The sequence below is a fragment of the Felis catus genome, chromosome F1, assembly GCF_018350175.1.
Source record: "Felis catus isolate Fca126 chromosome F1, F.catus_Fca126_mat1.0, whole genome shotgun sequence".
NCBI lineage: Eukaryota > Metazoa > Chordata > Mammalia > Carnivora > Felidae > Felis > Felis catus.
The window spans coordinates 66,426,909-66,446,366 of record NC_058384.1 but is presented as its reverse complement, the minus strand read 5'-3'; the positions used below and the strand labels follow the sequence as shown (position 1 = coordinate 66,446,366).

At 54.7% G+C, this 19,458-nt stretch overlaps 1 protein-coding gene across 7 annotated transcripts in view; it reads right to left on the bottom strand.

Moving 5' to 3' along the window:
• Positions 1-1,854: 1,854 nt before the first annotated feature.
• FCRL5 (Fc receptor like 5) overlaps positions 1,855-19,458 on the bottom strand; it is a 38,390-nt gene continuing 20,786 nt past the window's right edge. For 6 of the 7 annotated variants that reach the window (XM_045048493.1, XM_045048495.1, XM_023247237.2 and 3 more), the window contains 10 exons: positions 14,066-14,344; positions 13,414-13,692; positions 12,762-13,040; positions 10,499-10,777; positions 7,522-7,800; positions 6,975-7,091; positions 6,364-6,391; positions 5,329-5,411; positions 5,052-5,120; positions 1,855-2,979 (listed from right to left, as the gene is read on the bottom strand). In XM_045048493.1, the coding sequence (XP_044904428.1) occupies positions 2,825-2,979; positions 5,052-5,120; positions 5,329-5,411; positions 6,364-6,391; positions 6,975-7,091; positions 7,522-7,800; positions 10,499-10,777; positions 12,762-13,040; positions 13,414-13,692; positions 14,066-14,344 (1,847 nt within the window). In that variant the 3' untranslated portion in view covers positions 1,855-2,824. The remainder of the gene's footprint in view (positions 2,980-5,051; positions 5,121-5,328; positions 5,412-6,363; positions 6,392-6,974; positions 7,092-7,521; positions 7,801-10,498; positions 10,778-12,761; positions 13,041-13,413; positions 13,693-14,065; positions 14,345-19,458) is intronic. The other variant, XM_045048497.1, reaches the window with a different exon arrangement.

The window sequence follows — 19,458 nt, the reverse complement described above, 5'->3', positions numbered from 1 at the left end:
CCCCCCCCAAATGAGGATTCGTTGTGCTGAGCTGACTGAGGAAAACCCCCAAAGGTGTAGTGGAGGCAAGAGGCCACCGTTATGATCGGGGTGGTGGTTTTCGTGTGTCAATTTGACCGGGCCACAGGGTGCCCGGATATTTGGACACTGTTCTGGGCGTGTCTGTGAGGGTGTTTCTGGAAGAGGTTAACATCTGGATCGGCTGGAGTGAAGCAGATTGTTCTCCTGAGTGTGGGTGGGCCTCGTCCAATCAGGCGACGGCCCGGCTGGGACAAAGAGAGCTGAACCTCCTCCGAGTGAGAGGACAACTTCTCTTGCCTGACCCGCTCCGAGTGCGGGCATCAGGCTCCTTCCTGCCTCGGACTCCCGACTGAAATGGCGGCTCCTCCGGGCTCTCGAACCCGCTGGCCTTTGGCCTGAAACCATACCAGCTGTGAGTGCTCAGTTTGCCAACTGCCAATCTCGGGACTTGTCAGCCCCCATAGCCCCACGAGCCAGTTCCTGACAGCAAATGAACACCTATGCCTCTGCATCTCCCTCTGGTTCTGTTTCTCTGGAGAAACAACTAGGAAAGCTGAGGCGAGAGAGCCCAGCGGGCCGGCCGGCCGCCTGCTCTCCGGGCTGGAACCTGCGGCAGCCCGCCCCAGGGACAGCCTCCGCCTCCAGAGAAGACCCGGGGATCCGACTGGGCGGGGGGGAAGGAGGAAGGGAACAGATCCCCAGGCCGTGCACAGGGCCCGGTAAAGATGTATCGTCACCCGCTAACTGGGGAAGCCTGAGGGGTGCTCGGGGAAAATTCCAGCGTTTCCCTAGCTGCTTCTTCTTTTTTTTTATTAAATTTTTTTTTCAACGTTTATTTATTTTTGGGACAGAGAGAGACAGAGCATGAACGGGGGCGGGGCAGAGAGAGAGGGAGACACAGAATCGGAAACAGGCTCCAGGCTCCGAGCCATCAGCCCAGAGCCCGACGCGGGGCTCGAACTCACAGACCGCGAGATCGTGACCTGAGCTGAAGTCGGACACTTAACGGACTGAGCCACCCAGGCGCCCCTCTAGCTTTTTGTTGGGCCCGTCGTGCTCACCCTTGAGGCCCGCAGCCGGTCAGGGGTGAGGTGGGCAGAAGGAGTATCGGTGCCGACCCCACCACTGCAGGGTGCTCCCCCAGACCCGACGTTCGACCTCTGTGTGGCCTCCTCCCGGGAGCTCCCGGGCACTGGGGTTTGTCCCTCGACACTCCAGCTCCAAAGCGGGTCAGAAGAGCAAACGTGTCAGAGGCCACTCCAGGTCTCTCGGCACCCGAAGCCGAGAGCCCCTCTCTGCCCCGCTCCCCTCCGCAAGTCACTTCGTCTGAATTCCCTGCCACGCGAGCCCCAGACCCCGCCAGGGCACCAGCACCCTCCGCCCACGCCCCTCCACGCAAGCCCCGCCCCTCCCCTCCACGCAAGCCCCGCCCCTCCAATGCCCGCGGCAGGTGCTCCGATGGTGGGAGCCAACTGTTCCACCAGGAAAGCCTCAGGGAGGAGCGACGGGGAAGGGAAATGTTTTCCCTGCAAAATCCCCGGCCCGCCTCCTCCAGGTCTTGCTGGGCTCCCTCCTGAGCCCCTGGTGGCGGGAGGGGTGCCGGCCCGGGCGGCGCCCCTCAACCGACACCCGGGGTCCGACGCGCTCCGGGCTCCACCCTCAATGTTTTCGTTAAAAAAATGAAATCTCAGAAAAGTTAACAAAATGATATAACCGATGCCGTATGCCCTTCTCTGCATTCACCAGTTTGGGTTTTTGCCACGTTTGTGCTCTCTCCGTACACACACGCACACACAAATGCACACTAGGACAGACACACACTAACACAGAGGCTAACATGCACATGAAAAAATGTTTACTGAATCACCTCAAGGGATTTCAGATATTTTCAAATATTCTTAAAGTAATGCCAGGTTATTGATTCAATAGTATCAGTAATATATAGTTCATATTCAGTTTTCCCTAACTGCCTCCGAAGTTTCTCCTGTGGCTTTTTCTTGACCCAGAACCCGGTCGAGGTTCCCACCTGCCGGGCCTCCTCCGTCCCCCCGATGCTCTGAGGTGCCTCTGTCGGAATGTGCAGGCTCCTCACGGGGATCAGGGCGAGCCTCCCGACAGGGGCTCTGTGCAGGTGAGACGCGTTCCTGCACCCACACCGGAGGGCTCACGGGAAGGGGATGTGAGCCCACTGGCAGGGGTGTGGGCCGCATGCAGGGGAGAAGCTCTCCTGCTGTCGGGGGCTGGCCTTAACGTCCCAGGCAGATGGGGGGCATGAAATGCAGCCCCATGGTGTGGAGGTCCACAGCCAGCTGCGCCCGTCCCCACTTGGTAGAGTCCCACGGTAGCCCCACCAGACGGAAGAGCACTGAAGAAAGGAACTGCAGGGGAGCAGGTGTCCGGGGGGGGGGCGGGTGTCCAGGGGGAGCAGGTGTCTATGGTGGAGGTCTCTACAGGTGACGGGTGTCCACAGGAAGGGGGCAGGTGGCCTCCTCGAAGTCCAGGAGCAGGCTCCACTAGGAGTGGCTGGCGTGTGCATGGGAGTGGGACCCAGAACAGGGACTGTGGCTGAAGCCCGCTAAGGAAGCCAGGGGACGGGATGGCCCCGGGGGGAGCAACGCGTCACCAGACAGAGAGACCGCGAGGCGCACGGGCTGTCACTTGGGAAACGGCAGCGTCCCGTAGTCCCGTGCTCCGGTCACACCGAGGGCAGAGGCCAGGGGACGGGGCCTGGACCCGTTCAAGTCACCCCATGCCGATGTCCTTGCCCCCAGGATGGCTTGGGATGCAGGGCGTGTGTGTGGACTCAGCTTTGAGGAGCCACGTAGGCCGAGGGGCATGCCACCTTCACCTGGGAGTAGATGACAGACGAGCCCGGGGGGTCGGAAGGCCGGTGGCTGGCGGCCTGGCCGTGGGAGGGCAGGTGGGTCCGGAGGAGCCCTAACACGGAGTCCGAGTTCGCTGAGGGAGAAAGAGCACTGCTCAGCCGGGAAAGGAGGCCCAGAGCTCCCCGCGCCCCAGCCCCCGTGTCCCCGTCCCACCCTGGCGCCTCTCCCCACCCACGCGGCAGCCGCCCTGTACCGCAGGGGCCCTCTCCTGAGCCCTTCACCTCTGGCCGGGCCCGGCCCCTCCTCGGCCTCACTTCCCACTCTGCTCCCCACGCTGCTCCCCGGGAGCCCGCGAGCAGGAACCTCCCTCTAATCTTGTTAGTGCTTTGAGCGCAGACCCCTGACCGAGCGGGGGCGCTGTGCCCCTCTGTGGCCTCGGACAGGTCGCTGCCACTTCTGCCCTGGTGGTCTCGTCCACGGGGTGGGAGCGATAACGTCACCCGCCTCCGGGGTTACTGTGACCTCACGTGAGCTCACGTGTGTGTGCGTCTGTCATGTGTCGCGTGTTTGCTGTGTGCCAGGTACGGTGCAGACGCACACGTGTGCACGTTTATGGCGTATTCACGTTTAGCACTTAAAACTACTTGGCACACAGGGACTTCGGAACACACGTGGATGTGATGTCAGACGTTATCATCACTTGTACACGGTCTTAAGCTGGAATGGAATAGGGCAGTCTGCAAGCAGGCTCTGTCCTTGTGGCTCGGTGTGGCCCTCCAGGCTTCCACATGTGACCCTCTAGGCTTCCTGGAGCCACACCGAGGAGCAGAGCTCAGTCGGGAGCTGGGACTCTGGGGACAGACCGTTCAGTGATGCACTTGCTTTGCGACTTCGGGCCAGTCGTTTCAGGTCCTCTGCCTTAGTTCCCTCGTTTCCAAGATTGAGGTAAGACAGTACTCGCCTCACAGGGGGTTGTGAGCGTGTGTGACTCCATGTGTTACAGGTGCGCCGTTGAACCAAGAACGGGCACAAACACGGTTCATCTGACTTTATACAAGAGGATCGGAAAACCAGAGAGGGAAGCAGAACGGCTAGAGTCACACAGCACTCTTTACGGAGCGCGGCTGGGAGCGGGTTGTCTCCCTGACGCCGGAGGGGTTGGGCTGGGACCGGTCCTGGCAGACCACTCACGAGCGGGCAATGACACAGCCAGACCACCAGCAGTCAGTCACCCTCAAAGCTGCTGTAATGGCATTCCACATCTGCTCTCTCACCCCTGTGAGACAGTGTGGGGGTGCAGAATAATGCCCCCCAGATGTCCATGTCCTGATTCCCGGAACCTGTGAGTGTGTGACCTTACAAAAAGGGACTCTGCAGATATGATTAAGATTAAGGATCGGGCCGCCTGGGGGGCTCCGTCGGTTAAGCGTCAGACCTCAGCTCAGGTCATGATCTCGAGGTTCATGGGTTTGAGCCCCGCGTCAGGCTCTGTGCTGACAGCTTGGAGCCTGGAGCCTGCTTGGGATTCTGTGTCTTCCTCTCTCTCTCCCCTCCCCTGCTCATGTTCTCTCTCTCTCTCTTTCTCTCTCTTTCTCAAAATAAATAAACATTAAAAAAAAAAAGATTAAGGGGAAATGATTCTGAATTATCCAGGTGGGATTTTGAGAACTTTAAATCAGAGAACGTTTCCCAGCTGCACTCAGAGGGAGACCTGACTTGGGACAAAAGGTCAGAGATGGAGCACTTTGAAGACCGGGGAGGGGGTGTCCTTGAGAAGCAGGAAAGGGTCAGGAAATACTTTCTCCCCCGGGGCCTCCAGAAAGGAGTGCGGCCCAGGGAGACGCCGGTCTGACTTCTCCTTCCCCCTGCCCCCCACCCCTCCGGAGCTCGTGGCCATTTGCCACAACAGCAGTAGAAATCGGACAGAGGCAGGACAGGGAGGGTAGCCCTGTGTCCCGTGACAGCTGCGAGTGCAGAAGCCCTGATGGCGTAGCCGGTCCTCAGGCCATCCCGCGGCGTCCGTGGTGAATGGCAGAGCGGCACCGCACGGTGGGCCCGGGGACCCCAGCAGGGCAGGCGGGCGCAAGTGAGGGCGACCCTGCGTGAGGGCGGCTCCGCGCCCGGTCTGCCCCAGACCCGCCCGAAGGACGGAGGCGGGGCCACGCGCGGCCAGCGCCGTCAAAGCCCAGGGTCCCCAGGTCTTACCTGCAGGTTTGCTCCCCTGCGGAATCCTCCGGACTTCCGAGTACACAACTTCTCCTCCTTTAGGATTTACTGGAAAGAGATTGCAGTTTGAGAGACTGCAAGGCTCTCGCCTCTGGTCTGAGTTACTTCCTCCTCCCCCAGCTGGAGTTCGCTCTCTGCAGGGACACGTGTCCCCCGGGCGTCCGCACGGCCCCCCCCCCCACCCCGTCCTCTCCTGCCCCACCCCTGCCGGACCAGCCCCGGCTCGCTGCCCAAACAGGGGCACCTCGCTCCTCACCATTGCTGTATACGGGCTGCAGTTCCAGCCAGGCTGGTGCATTGTGGTAGACGGGCTCTCGGATGTCGGAGTCTGCAGGGCTCCTGTGGGACAGAAACGGCCGTGTCTCCCGGGAGCCCTGACGAAGGAGCCAACGTAATAACCGTGCCCCGTTGGCAGGTCTTTGCGCAAGGTGGCTGCCAAGCCCGGAGACACAGACGAACCCGTCCCGGGTGGTTTGTTGCTATGAAACGAGTACGCTACAAATCGCAACATGTTCCCGGACGTGGTGGGCACGTGACACCACCAGGCACTGTGCTAATGCTTGTGACAGTATCAGGGCGATTCTATTATTATCCTTCTCTTATCGATGGAGAAAACGGTGGTTCTGAGAGAGAAAGTGACTTGCTCAAGACCGTGTAACTAGACACGGCAAACTAGAACGTGGCTCCAAAGCCTCCCCTCTCAGAGAGATCCGCATCTCAGAGGGATCAGTCATGATGAGCGCTCAGAGGAACCCGCGTGGTCAGGATGCTGCCGCCACGGGCTTGCCCGGAGAGGGTTTTGAGCTGTGGCGTGCCTCCCGAGGTCAGCCGCTGGGATCCAAGACGGCAAAGCTTCTTCACCGGCACCGCGTCGGGCTGGCGGACCGCCTCTCTGGACGGCCAAGTCGCGCGGCTCCATCTCCTCGGCTGTCCCCACGGCAGGCGTGGGTTAGGTTGCTCACATTCAGAGATTTCCAGGCCGGCTGAGCTAAGATTAGCTTCGGGCACGGATGGATCCAGTGTTTACAGCGGTCACGCAGACAGCCAAGGCAACAGTGGTGCAGGGTGCAAGTTAACACATAAAAAGGAACTGGCCCTTGACGCACGGAGGCCCAGGTGGCTAAGGCAGCAGTGAGTTGCTCCCTGGGAATTGCCTTGACCTACGCCAAGGGAGACCACAGTGTGCAGACGGCACAACCTGGCTGCGTCCTCAGCGGTCACCAGACCCAGGTCAACTTTTATCCCCTGCGGGCATCTCCCGGAGCTCACGAGATCACAGCCCGGGTCTTACCTGGAGGGGTCAGAGGTCGGCCTTCCTCCTGCAAAGGAAAGCAGAGCATTTGGAGCCACGGGAGGAGGGGGCCTTGCCCGGGAGCACGGCCGCAGGGAGGGGCGGGCACCAAGAGGCGGACCCTTCTCTGCTAAGCCCGAGGGAGGCGGCAGATGGCAGAAAACTCCTGAGCCTGGCCTCCAGAGGGGCCGAGTTGCAATGTGAAAGGGGGCTCCGTGAAGAGCAACGCTCGACGGCTGCAGGGGGAAGCAGACCCGATGGGCTGTGACAACACTGCCCGTTGAGACACTCAGCCAGTCACGAGGCCCCACTGGGTTTCTGTCCCCACTCCTGTTTCTCGGTCTTCCTTCTCTTCCTCCCAATCCTTGGGGGCCTCGTAAGGGTGGAGAGGGGAGTGCACTCAAGTGTGTGATGCTGGATAAACTCCTCTCCTCTGGGCATCTTCCACGCACTAGGGCTATTTGGGGAACTCTGTGTTTGTGAAGAGGAATTCCGGGGGACCAGGAGGGGAAGGGGGGACCGGGATGGTGGTGGGGGCAGCGGCTGAGAGCTCAGCACCAGCCTGTGGGGACAGGACGGGGAGGGCAGGGGCTCCCGCAGAGGTGACCCACCTGCTTTCCTTGGGAGCCGGCAATACAACAGCAGGGCCACGACCCCAAAGCCCAGGGTGCTGAACAGCCCCCCGGTGACACCCGTAGCAATGGGGCCACTTCTGCTCCCGGTCAGCCCTGGAGAGGAGAGCCCACGCATGAGCTGGAGGGAGAGGCTCGTAGCCTTGACCTGCCCTGACCCCTGGAGATGGTGTCCGGGCCTGGAGGAGGAGGGGAAGAATCTGGGGAGCCAGGACTCCCGAGGCAGCAGCACAGGAGACAGCTCTTCTCTTTGAGAGGAAGCTCCTGTCTGCGGCTGGGGCAAGGGTGGGGGGCCAGGGTGGACAGAGCCCATCAGTGAGCGCTAAAGTCAACGATCCTCTCGGGCCTCCTGCTCCCACTCAGGTACCAGCACTCCAGAAACGCTTCAAAAAACGACAAGTTAGAGAACTCCCAGCTTTGCGCACCTGCCCCTGAGAACGTCCTGGTCAAACATCAGCAGGGGTACCAGAACATCCTCGGAGGAGATATTCTGTCCACATCTGTGGCCTGGGAACAGGAAACTTACCTGACATGCTGAGCGGCACCGCCTCGCTGCGCCGGGCCCCCAGGCCGTTGTCGGCCTCGCAAGAGTAGTTTCCAGAATGTTCTGCGGTCAGAGAGAGGTTGAGGGACGCTCCTCCTCCAGAGGGGGCCGAGCTGTTCCCCAGGGGGACGTCCTCGTGATAAAACCGGTACCAGATGGGGGGAGAGCCCCTCTGGGCCTCGCAGCGAAGCTCCACCATGTCTCCCACCTTGGCCTGGGCCCCGGGCGCCCTGAGGGTGAGGGTGGGGTGCGACGCTGGGACTGAGGGAGACAAAAGCCAATAGAAGTTCCTGCTTCTAATGTATCCATAAAGGAGCAGTAATTATAAACAAATGGCAGAAGTCAGATGTTGATCTTGGAAAACAGGCTGAAACTCATACGGCAGACAAAGCTAACAACCTTAATCTACAAATGTGAAAATACCCAATAGAAGAGTGTGAAAGGGTATGAATCACTAAAAACTTTAAATAGCCAATGAACAATTACTTTCGTTACTAATTAAAGACGTACAAATAAAAACACCCATCAGATGGGCAAAACTTAAAAGGACAGACGATACTGATAGAGTTATGGAGAAAGAGGTGCTTTGAGATGCTCCAGGCGGGAACGCAAATTTGAGACACTTTCTTGCACGGCGATTTGGCCACACCTGCCAAGTTCAAAACGCACATCAACTGTGACCCAACAAATCTACCTCTAAGACTGCTTCCTTTAGGGATACTGACGTCAGATGTGCAAAGGTCTTTGTGCAAGGATTTCTATGCTAGGCTTTTTATAACAGCTAAAAACTAGAGGTAGCCTAGTTGGCTGACTAAAGAAACACAAGAGAGAGCCAAGATCTATTTTTTAAACTAAAGCCAAGATGTATGTTTTAAGTGAAAAACGCAAGTTGCATCGTTATGTATAATCTGATGCTGTGAAAAATTTTATACTTTTATATTTATAATACATTTGAATACTTCTAGAAAAACGCCCATGAAACTATTAATAGCAGTTATATCTTGGAAGTACACCGACATAAAAGTGTGTGCCTGCAGGTGGAGACCTTCACTTTTTATGTTCTCCCTGCTGCACCATCGGTTTTCTTACGAAGATTTATGTATCCCTTCAGAATAACGAATCGTTAACAGCTCGAAAGTTGTGCTGAAACACGGCCATGAAGGATGAAGGAATGCCACGGTGGAGACCAGGGCAGGCCCACGGAAGCCCGGCTTTCCCATCGCTAGCTGTGTGCAGACTGCCTGCTTCCCACCTCTCGAGTCTCATCTTGTTCTCCTGCAAATTGGGGATAACGGCAGTTTATCTCCGAGATGAAATGGGATCGCGCATGCCAACTACTAAGCACGGGGCCAGGCACACGCAAGGGCTCAGTGAGGATGATGATGATGACAATGACAAGGACAACGATGGCGGTGGTGGTGGTGGTGGTGAGAAATCTCTCCCTTTCCCGCAGTTCTCTGTGATCGGTACCCTTGTCGCAGAGCTAAGACATAACTCACGGAGTCCAGGCAAGGAGTCCCTCAGCTGTGATGGCAGCAGCAGAAACAGCCTGCATCGTGTGAAGGGATCATAGAAACAAAGGCATGAAGGTGAGCAGAACGTCAGGAATACTGAGTGTGGCGGGTACGATGCGCGGTCCGCTGTGTCGTGAAGAGAGAGGGAGTGGCATTTAGCTCACGTCACACGCCTGCGTGGTGGATCTGAGAGGTAAGTGTGTAAGAGTCTCTGAAGTTTCTCCTTTTGAATATCTCCTTCCAGGAAACTTTGAGTCCAAAACACTCCACAGTCACTGTGCACCAAAATCATAGAATTTTAGGGCTGGGGATGACCACAATGGCCATCTAGTCTGATTTTCCCACTTTATGGGTATGGAAATCGAGGTCAACATACGGGGAAATATGCTCGGCCAAGGTCATGCGGCTAGTTGCCTCCAGAGCTGAGACCAGAACGCTCACCTCTATGGCCCTTAGCATACTTGTGCTACCCTCCCCCGGGTCCCCCGGAACAGGAAGTTGGAGGTTCGGTCTGTAGGGCTGTCACAACTGGTTCAGAGCTCACAAGAAGCCGCTTCCCTTTGGATTCAACACTGAATGGCAAGTGGTCAGAGGGCAGCATAGAGAACGGAGGGATCTGGTGGAGAGTGGCTCGTGGCATCCATGCTGTCCTGTTCTAACCTCTCTGTGCTGCTCTCCTGCGGCCCCACTGCTTTAAGATTCACTTTGTAAAAAAAAAAAACAAAAAAAAACGTGGACTCGTTGTGTCTCCTAAAAGGCCACGCACAGAGCTAATGTTAATATGGAGTTTTAAATATGGAAGTCTGAGGCGTACTTATATTCCTGGTAATACAGAAGCATAAGAATAGGGGCACCCGGGTGGCTCAGTCGGTTAGGAGGCCGACTTCGGCTCAGGTCATGATCTCGCGGTCCGTGAATTCGAGCCCCGCGTCGGGCTCTGTGCTGACAGCTCAGAGCCTGGAACCTGTTTCAGATTCTGTGTCTCCCTCTCTCTGACCCTCCCCCGTTCATGCTCTGTCTCTCTCTGTCTCAAAAATAAACGTAAAAAAAAAAAAAAGCATAAGAGTAAAGGCTTGAGGGGGGGGGGTTCAAGGAGAGAAAAACCCGGACAAGGAACAGCCAAACCTGTTTCTGGAGCAGAGAGACCCATAGTCTCCCTTTGTAATCTTAACCACAGATCAGAATATAGTCTATGGTGTAAAAACCCTTTGCATTTTTAGTGAGGAGTTTCGATGCCACTGAAGAAGACCGCTTGGGCTGGGTGGCCAGGAAGGTCCAGGTTCTTGTAGGGGAAACCACAGGGAGGATCCTGGATGCACAGAGGGAGGTTGTGGCGGCAGGAAGTACTGGGGGCCCGAGCCGTCTCGGCAGCTGGGGGGAGGACCTCAGCTCCCCTCCAGGGGCTGGTCCTTGCCTGTGCTGCTGCTGGGGCAGGACGAACTCACCGATGACACTGAGTGGCACCACCTCACTGCGCTGAGCTCCCAGGCCATTGTCAGCCTCGCAGGAGTAGTTTCCAGAATGTTCTGTAGTCAGAGACAGGTAGAAAGACGTTCCTCCCCCAGAGGGGGCCGAGCTGCTCTCCAAGGGGACGTCCTCGCGATAAAACCGGTACAGGATGGGGGGAGAGCCCCTCTGGGCCTCACAGTGAAGCTCCACCACGTCCCCCTCCACGGCCTGGGCCCTGGGCGTCCTGACGGTGAGGACGGGGCGGGACGCTGGGACTGAGGGAGGAAAAACAGTTAACCATCAGTTCATGCTGTTTGAACATCTCCCTCCACAGGAAAGACGTTTCAAACCAGAAACTGTTTTCCTCGGTCTTTAGTGGCCTTGTGACATTATCAGAGCCCAGTGATGATTTCCTCAGATCTGAGGACACAGTAAGATCCATGTGGTGCCGTATCCAGTTCCGAGGACTGGGATACACAGTCTCCAGTGTGTTTGGGGGCCTGAAGGCAAAGGTTACAGGGACTGCCAAGAAGTCAGGAGACAGTTGGGGGAAAGGAGGGACAGGAGACCCGTGACTCACACAGCCAGGGACGTCACAGAGCCTGGGCCGTGTCGGAAACGAGGTCCACAGAGAATGGGTGCTGATCACCTTATTCGCTCATTTTATAGTCATTCACTCATCCAAAATTAACGGAGCACTAAGTAAGTCCCAGGAAGTGCGCTATGTGCTAGGGATTCAAGAGCGAGAAAGACCCCGTCCCAGCTCTCCCGAAGCCTCAATCCAGAGGACGGGATAGGCAGCGATCACGTGAACAGCAGGTGCAGAACGAACACAGCGATGACTGATGCAAAGTGGAGACTAATGTGCTCTGAAATGTGCCATCCCAGGGACCCGGTCTCGCAGGGGCTGGTCAGGGAATGCTTCCTCACAGGGACATCTGAAATCAACCAGGTGAAGAGGAAAATGCAGCGCGTGCCTGGCAGGCAGACAGCATGTGCAAAGGCCCTGAGTTGGAAGAAGGCTGGAGCCTTGGGATTACTGTAACAAGGTGGCAGCAGCAGTGAGAGGCGGTCTGAGGGGTGGCATGAGTAGGAGAGGGAGGCTGGGCTCGAGGAGCCTCGGGGAGGACACTGACCCCCCTTCACACAGCCGCAGGAAGTCGCTAAGTGTATCTGTACAGGGCTGTGAGGTAATCCGATTGGTCCTGACTCATCACGCTAAATAAATGTCCGGGGAAAGGTCCTAGAGAGAGGGAGACACCGGGAGAGGAGGAGGAGGACACAAAGGGCTAATCGGTGTGCCAAGTGTCGGGAGTGCGAGAAAGACAGAACCTAGGGATCAGGTGGAGACTCACGGAGAGCGGAGGCCTCTCCTCTGGGCCTTAGGCAGCGGACGGAGGGGTCACCGTGTGGGCCCCAAGACAAGCGATATGGCGGTGGAGTCGGGGGCCAGCGTCCGGGAGGGAGCAGACAGGTCGGTGAACTGGGGCTCTGCTGGGGTCTGAGGACAGTGGTGGCCACAGGGGTTGAAGCAGCAAGCAGGGCAGGTTGTTGGAGTGGCGCGTGCACAGGGGGGTGCAGGCTGGCGTGGAGCAGGTGACGAGGTGTGGGGTCCGGTCGCCAGCGGCTACACATCAGAGCCATGGCCTGACGGCAGGATGGAGGGCAGAGCTGTGGGTGAGATGCTGCCCTGCGGGGGAAGGGGCATCTCGGGGAGGCCAGCCTGCCACGGGGCCAGGTGCACACGCTGGGACACGGTGGTCCAGCCCCAGGCAATAGGGGCGGGGACAAAGTCGGGAGAAGCTCTGGCAAGTCTCGTAGCCAGAGCCCCGGGAGGGGGCCGGAGGAGCCAGAGAGAAGTTCAAGGGCCAGTGAGACAGCGAGGCGGCCTTTGTCCTGATGGACAGAGGAAACCCCACCCCGGCCTCTTCTGGGCTGAGACGCGCCCACGTCAAGTGTCCTTTCCTGCCCATCACTGCGGACCAGGATGCGGTCTGTGGTCTGAAAGCCTTTACTTCTACATGAGGGCGTTCTTGGTCACAGTGGCTGCAGGATGGCTTCTGGGGAACACACAGCAAGGGGAAGGTGCAGGCTCCTGGAAATGGAGAGTCCACACCTCCCAGATGGAGGCTGTGCGGGCAGGGGCCTGCTGTGATATCATAGTGCAAACGGCCCCGTGGCACCTCCAGCCTGGGCCCCCGGGGAAGTTGGGGGCACGGTCGGCCCCTGGTGGTGCCGTCGTTGGAAGACTCAACTCACCTGTGACGTTGAGTGACACCATCTCACTGCGCCGGGCCCCCAGGCCATTGTCAGCCTCACAGGCATATTTTCCAGAATGTTCTGCGGACAGGGGGAGTTTGAAGGATGCTCCTCCTCTGCTGTGGACCCTGCTGCTCCCCAGGGCGTTGTCCTCGCGATAAAACCGGTACAGGATGGGGGGAGAGCCCCTCTGGGCCTCGCAGCGAAGCTCCACCACGTCCCCCTCCACGGCCTGGGCCCTGGGCATCCTGACGGTGAGGACGGGGCGGGACGCTGGGACTGAGGGAGGAAAAACAGTTAACCATCAGTTCATGCTGTTTGAACATCTCCCTCCACAGGAAAGACGTTTCAAACCAGAAACCGTTTTCCTCGGTCTTTAGTGACCTTGTGACATTATCAGAGCCCAGTGATGATTTCCTCAGATCTGAGGACACAGTAAGATCCATGTGGTGCCATATCCAGTTCCGAGGACTGGGATACACAGTCTCCAGTGTGTTTGGGGGCCTGAAGGCAAAGGTTACAGGGACTGCCGAGAAGTCAGGAGACAGTTGGGGGAAAGGAGGGACAGGAGACCCGTGACTCACACAGCCAGGGACGTCACGGAGCCTGGGCCGTGTCGGAAATGAGGCCCAAGTTGGAAGACTCAACTCACCTTTGACGTCGAGTGACACCGTCTCACTGCGCCAGGCCCCCAGGCCATTGTCGGCCTCACAGGCATATTTTCCAGAATGTTCTGCGGACAGGGGGAGTTTGAAGGACGCTCCTCCTCTGCTGTGGACCTTGCTGCTCCCCAGGGCGTTGTCTTCACGATAAAACCGGTACAGGATGGGGGAAGAGCCCCTCTGGGCCTCGCAGTGAAGCTCCACCACGTCCCCCTCCACGGCCTGGGCCCTGGGCGTCCTGACGGTGAGGACGGGGCGGGACGCTGGGACTGAGGGAGGAAAAACAGTTAACCATCAGTTCATGCTGTTTGAACATCTCCCTCCACAGGAAAGACGTTTCAAACCAGAAACCGTTTTTCTCGGTCTTTAGTGACCTTGCGACATTATCAGAGCCCAGTGATGATTTCCTCAGATCTGAGGACACAATAAGATCCATGTGATGCCGTATCCAGTTCCGAGGACTGGGATACACAGTCTCCAGTGTGTTTGGGGGCCTGAAGGCAAAGGTTACAGGGACTGCCGAGAAGTCAGGAGACAGTTGGGGGAAAGGAGGGACAGGAGACCCGTGACTCACACAGCCAGGGACGTCACGGAGCCTGGGCCGTGTCGGAAACGAGGCCCAAGTTGGAAGACTCAACTCACCTTTGACGTCGAGTGACACTGTCTCACTGCGCCAGGCCCCCAGGCCATTGTCGGCCTCACAGGCATATTTTCCAGAATGTTCTGCGGACAGGGGGAGTTTGAAGGACGCTCCTCCTCTGCTGTAGACCCTGCTGCTCCCCAGGGCGTTGTCCTCGTGATAAAACCGGTACAGGATGGGGGGAGAGCCCTTCCAGGCCCTACAGTAAAGCTCCACCACGTCCCCCTCCACGACCTGGGATCTGGGCCTCCAGATGGTAAGGATGGGGCGGGACACTGGGACTGAGGGAAGAAAAGTAAGTTAGTTGACACCTGTATCTTTTCACATTTCTTGTATTTTCATTTTTCAGACATGACCTCTGCACTGTATTGATGACGTTTTCTAGATCTTTCCCTGTACCAGAACACTCATGCGTATCAACACATCAATAGACACATAAAAGCATACAGGCACGCACACGCACAGGACCACAATGTACGCACTGGTCTGTGGCCTGGTCTTTCCTTCAGGAACGCACCATGAACATCTTTCCACGTCATTGCTTGAAGATCTGTCTCATTTGCTTTTAGAGATCCAACTTACTGTGGTATGATTCACACGCCACAAAATGCAACTCTCTGAAATCTACAATTTGCTAACTTGGGATAAACATTGTTCGATTACTTTAATAACCGCAAAGCACTCCAGTGCATGGATTCACCATGGTACACTGAAGCAGTTCCCCACGAGCAGGTGTTTATGTCCCAGCTCTCCTACAATGTCACGTCCCACAGTCCTGCATACACGTCACGGTACCTTTGCACATGAGCTTCTGAGCATGAATTCTTAGAAGCGGACTTTTCTCGGGTGAGGAATATGAACATTTCAAGTACCCATATATTATGCTAGATTGTTCTTCAAAAACTTTGGACCCTTTTCCCTTTGCATTAACGGAGGTAAGAGCTCCTGCTCCCACACTGTCATGAGTGATAGTCACAGAAATGCAGAGGCTCATTTTTATTATTTCTTGTCTCTTCCTAATCCTAAATTCTAGTTATTCTTTTAATGATTATGTATTTTTGAGAGAGAGAGAGAGAGAGAGAGAGAGAGCAGGGGAGGGGCAGAGAGAGAGGGAGACATAGAATTGGAAGCAGGCTCCAGGCTCTGAGCTGTTGGCACAGAGTCCGATGGGGGGCTTGAACTCACAAGCCGTGAGATCATGACCTGAGCCGAAGTCAGATGCTCAACCGACCGAGCCCCCCCAGGCGCCCCTACAGTTATTCTATCTGAACAACTCCCCCGTGTATCTATCCTATGTGACTCTTCTACTTGCTGATTTTCCATGGGCTGCTGGTGAACTATAATCCATGAATGAGAAGTTACTGCCTGCAAAGTATTCAGATATTGCTTACAAAATGGAAAATTTGACAGCTGTCATTAATTTTTCAAAATGTATCAAGTCAATGCTTTTTTGTGCTCCCTTATGAAATAACAGTAGTAATCATGAGAAAATTCTTGTTCTCTTATTTCTTTTTCCCCATCTGGCCAACTAGCTTTTCTTTGTTATGTATATATTTTTTACACCTTTGGCGCTCTCTGTGACCATAACTCTCACAGTTGATTAGGCTTGTTTTCATATCTGATTCAGTGGTTTTCAACCCTATGTGTACAATATTCTTAACTAAGGACGTGTAAAAAAAAAAAAAAATAGAGATTCTGAGACCACATCTGAGAGATTCTGAATGTAATGGGTCCGGAGAGATGATTAGTAATGAGCCTGTTTTCAGAGCTCCCAGACTCTAGCCTGCAGCCAAGGCGGGGCTCTGCTGGTCGCTGGTCCAAAGAGATCCAGCTTGCACTTCTTATATCATAGCTAACTCCTTTTGAGCCCTTTGTATCGATTCATATTTTGGCTGGCTAGATTTTGTCATCATATAACTTGTTCGAGAAGGTTTAATGGATACTAAGTTCCCTGGGTCCCTGCATGTTTGAGCATGTCTTTTGGATTTGGTATAAAATTCTCCATTCTTTTTCCTCCTTTGAAAGTGCAAATCTGCGGAGAAAGAGGATGTCTTTTGCACTGCCGGTGGGAATGCAAGCTGGTGCAGCCACTCTGGAAAGCAGTATGGAGGTTCCTCATAAAACTAAAAATAGAACTACCCTATGACCCAGCAATTGCACTACTAGGCATTTATCCACGGATACAGGTGTGCTGTTTGGAAGGGACACATGCATCCCCATGTTTATAGCAGCCCTATTGACAATAGTCAAAGGATGGAAAGAGCCCAAATGTCCCTCGATGGATGAGTGGATAAAGAAGATGTGGAGTATTACTCGGCAATCAAAAAGAATGAAATCTTGCCATTTGCAACGACGTGGATGGAACTGGGGGGTATGATGCTAAGTGAAATTAGTCAGAGAAAGGCAAAAATCGTATGACTTCATTCATATGAGGACTTTGAGAGACAAAACAGAGGAACATAAGGGAAGGGAAACAAAAATAATATAAAAACAGGGAGGGGGACAAAACAGAAGAGACTCATAAACATGGAGAACAAACTGAGGGTTACTGGAGGGGATATGGGAGGAGGGATGGGCTAAATGGGTAAGGGGCACTAAGGAATCTACTCCTGAAATCATTGTTGCACTACATGCTAATTTGGATGTAAATTAAAAAAGAAAGAAAGAAAGAAAGAAAGAAAGAAAGAAAGAAAGAAAGAAAGAAAGAAAGAAAGAACGAACGAGCAAATCTGGACAGGACTCCTCTCTCCCAGCATTGGTTTCTGTGCAAAGTCTAAGACCAATCTAATAATCTTTCTTTCTGAGATGACCAATTTCATTTATTTTTGCCGTGATCACATGTGCACGCACACCCACACACAATGCATGTGCACACAACAAACACATGCACACACGTACACACGTGTGCATATATAACCTCGAAATTCAGTAACCTTATCAGAGTATGTTTTTTTTTAAATTTTAAATGTTTATTTATTTTTAAGACACACACACACACACACACACACACACACACACACACACACACACACAGTGGGGAGGGGCAGAGAGGGAGACACAGAAGCCAAAACAGGCTCCAGGCTCTGAGCTGTCAGCACAGAGCCCAACGCGGGGCTTGAACTCATGAACCGTGAGATCATGACCTGAGCCGAAGTCGGACGCTCAACTGACTGAACCACCCAGGCCTTTCGATCTACATATTCAATTTTCTTCACTTTGGGAAAATTTTTTATTACATCTTGGACTTTTGCTTTTTGTCTTCAGTTTGGTTTCCTATCTTAGGGACATTCCACACGGGGTCTTCACTGGTCTCCATATTTCGAACACTTTGTTGCTTTCGCTTCTCTTTTTCTACTTTGCATCGTCATGTTTTCTCAAACCAATTCTCCCTTTGATTAACAGTTTTCAGAAGGATACATCCTGTTCTTAAGGCTTCGAACTTGGATTTCATTTCTAAGAGAGCTTTGTGGGGGTTTTTTGGCTTTTCTTCCGAGCTCTGCTAGTTTATAAAATATCTTCTGTTTTCTTATCATCTCTTCTTTAACCTGTTTGTTCCTTTTTGCAGTTTTTTTTTTTTCTGGAGTCCGTATTGTCTTTAATTGTATTGAGAATAGTTAGAAGAATTTGTGGGTTTTTTTTGTTTCCTATGGCAATTCTTTTTTTTTTTTCAACGTTTATTTATTTTTGGGAGAGAGAGAGACAGAGCATGAACGGGGGAGGGGCAGAGAGAGAGGGAGACACAGAATCGGAAACAGGCTCCAGGCTCCGAGCCATCAGCCCAGAGCCCGACGCGGGGCTCGAACTCACGGACCGCGAGATCGTGACCTGGCTGAAGTCAGACGCTTAACCGACTGCGCCACCCAGGCGCCCCTATGGCAATTCTTTTTAAAAGTATTATGAATTACGTGTCCCTTCTTCCCCGTTTACAGTTTCCAATGCATCAATGCAAAACTCCCATATTCTGCTTGTAACTAATCCTTCAATGGATGGAGGTATATTCAGAGTCTTGTATCTGCTTGAGAATGCTGTGTGTGTGTGTGTGTGTGTGTGTGCGTGTGTGTGTGTGTGTGTTTCGTTGACCCAGGGCTGGTGATAGGTTCCAAATGGGTATATCTTATCAGAACACCTTCCCGCAAACTCTCTTTGTCGTTTCTTTGGGGCACAGTCCCTCAAAAAAGTACATAGTTTTGTCAGAGTATCTGCCTGGCTCACAGTGAAGCTTCCCAGCTCACAGACAGTTGTCTGCGAATCTAGGGCTCATGAACTTCTGCCCACGTGCAGGAGTGGATGCGAAGATCAGTGTTCTCTTCCTCATCTTGCCTCAAAGGCTTTTTGTTCATCGTTTTATGAATGCCGACTGAGGACCCGCACTGTGCCAGGTGCCAAGGAGGCACAGGGATGTGGCGGAGACCCAGAGTGACGAGGCTCTGTTCTCATGAAGCTTACAATGTGGTTTTGAGGGAGGCAGGCAAGAAACAGGAGATAAAGAAGTCTGAGGCATTGCTAAGTTTGAGAAGAAAACAAAACGTGGTAATGGGATGGACGGCGCCTTAGGGCTGGGGCCTTTTCTAGGTAGGTTACGTTCCGGCTTCGGAGCCTGGGTCTCACAACACTTAAATTTCTTAACTAATCTCTTGACTCCACAATTTACGTTGGGGGAATGTCTGCTTTTGGTCATTCCTGATTTCTGTGACCTGAGAGAGATGTTGTCCAGGAGGAAGAGAGCCTTCAGAGCTGTCTGTTCAAAGATAAGACAACTCCACCCAGACTCACGTGTTCCTAAGACCAGCACGTTGCCAGTTTACATACTCACCAGCTGCTGCCTCCAGCCGCAACCGTGCTCCGACTCCTGCCCCCTCCCATGGCCCCGGCGGTGTCTCCCCTCGCGCCGCCGGGAGCGACGGTGAAGCCGTCGGTGTTGCTCTCCCCCTGGGGGGCCGGGCAAACGGGCCCAGCTCAGCAGCACGCCCCGCTCTGCCCCCGCTGTCTTCTCTGGGGCTTGGAGGGACGCTAATCACCGTCTTGCCTAACTTCCAGCATACGGTGGAAACAGTAAGACAAAGGCAGTTTACACGTTTTGCCCGAATTACGAACCACATTTTCACAGCCAGAGCCAGAATTCAGGTTTTCTGACTCATACTTAGATCGGACGACCCAAGTGTTCTCAGGTACACTGGCTCTTTCTAGGAAACCCCAGAGTCCCTGCCGTGCACACGGGTCCCTAAAACAAGTATTTTCTGAACCGTAGTTCGTGCTGTGCTGTGTCGTCTCCACACTTTTGTTGGGCTGGAGGTGGGCAGTGCATGGCCTGCGGCCCCCCGGGGCCTGGCTGCCCGCCCAGTCCTACCGCTGCCTCGGCTCGAGCCATCCGGCCCTGGAGGCCGGGCAGAGGCTG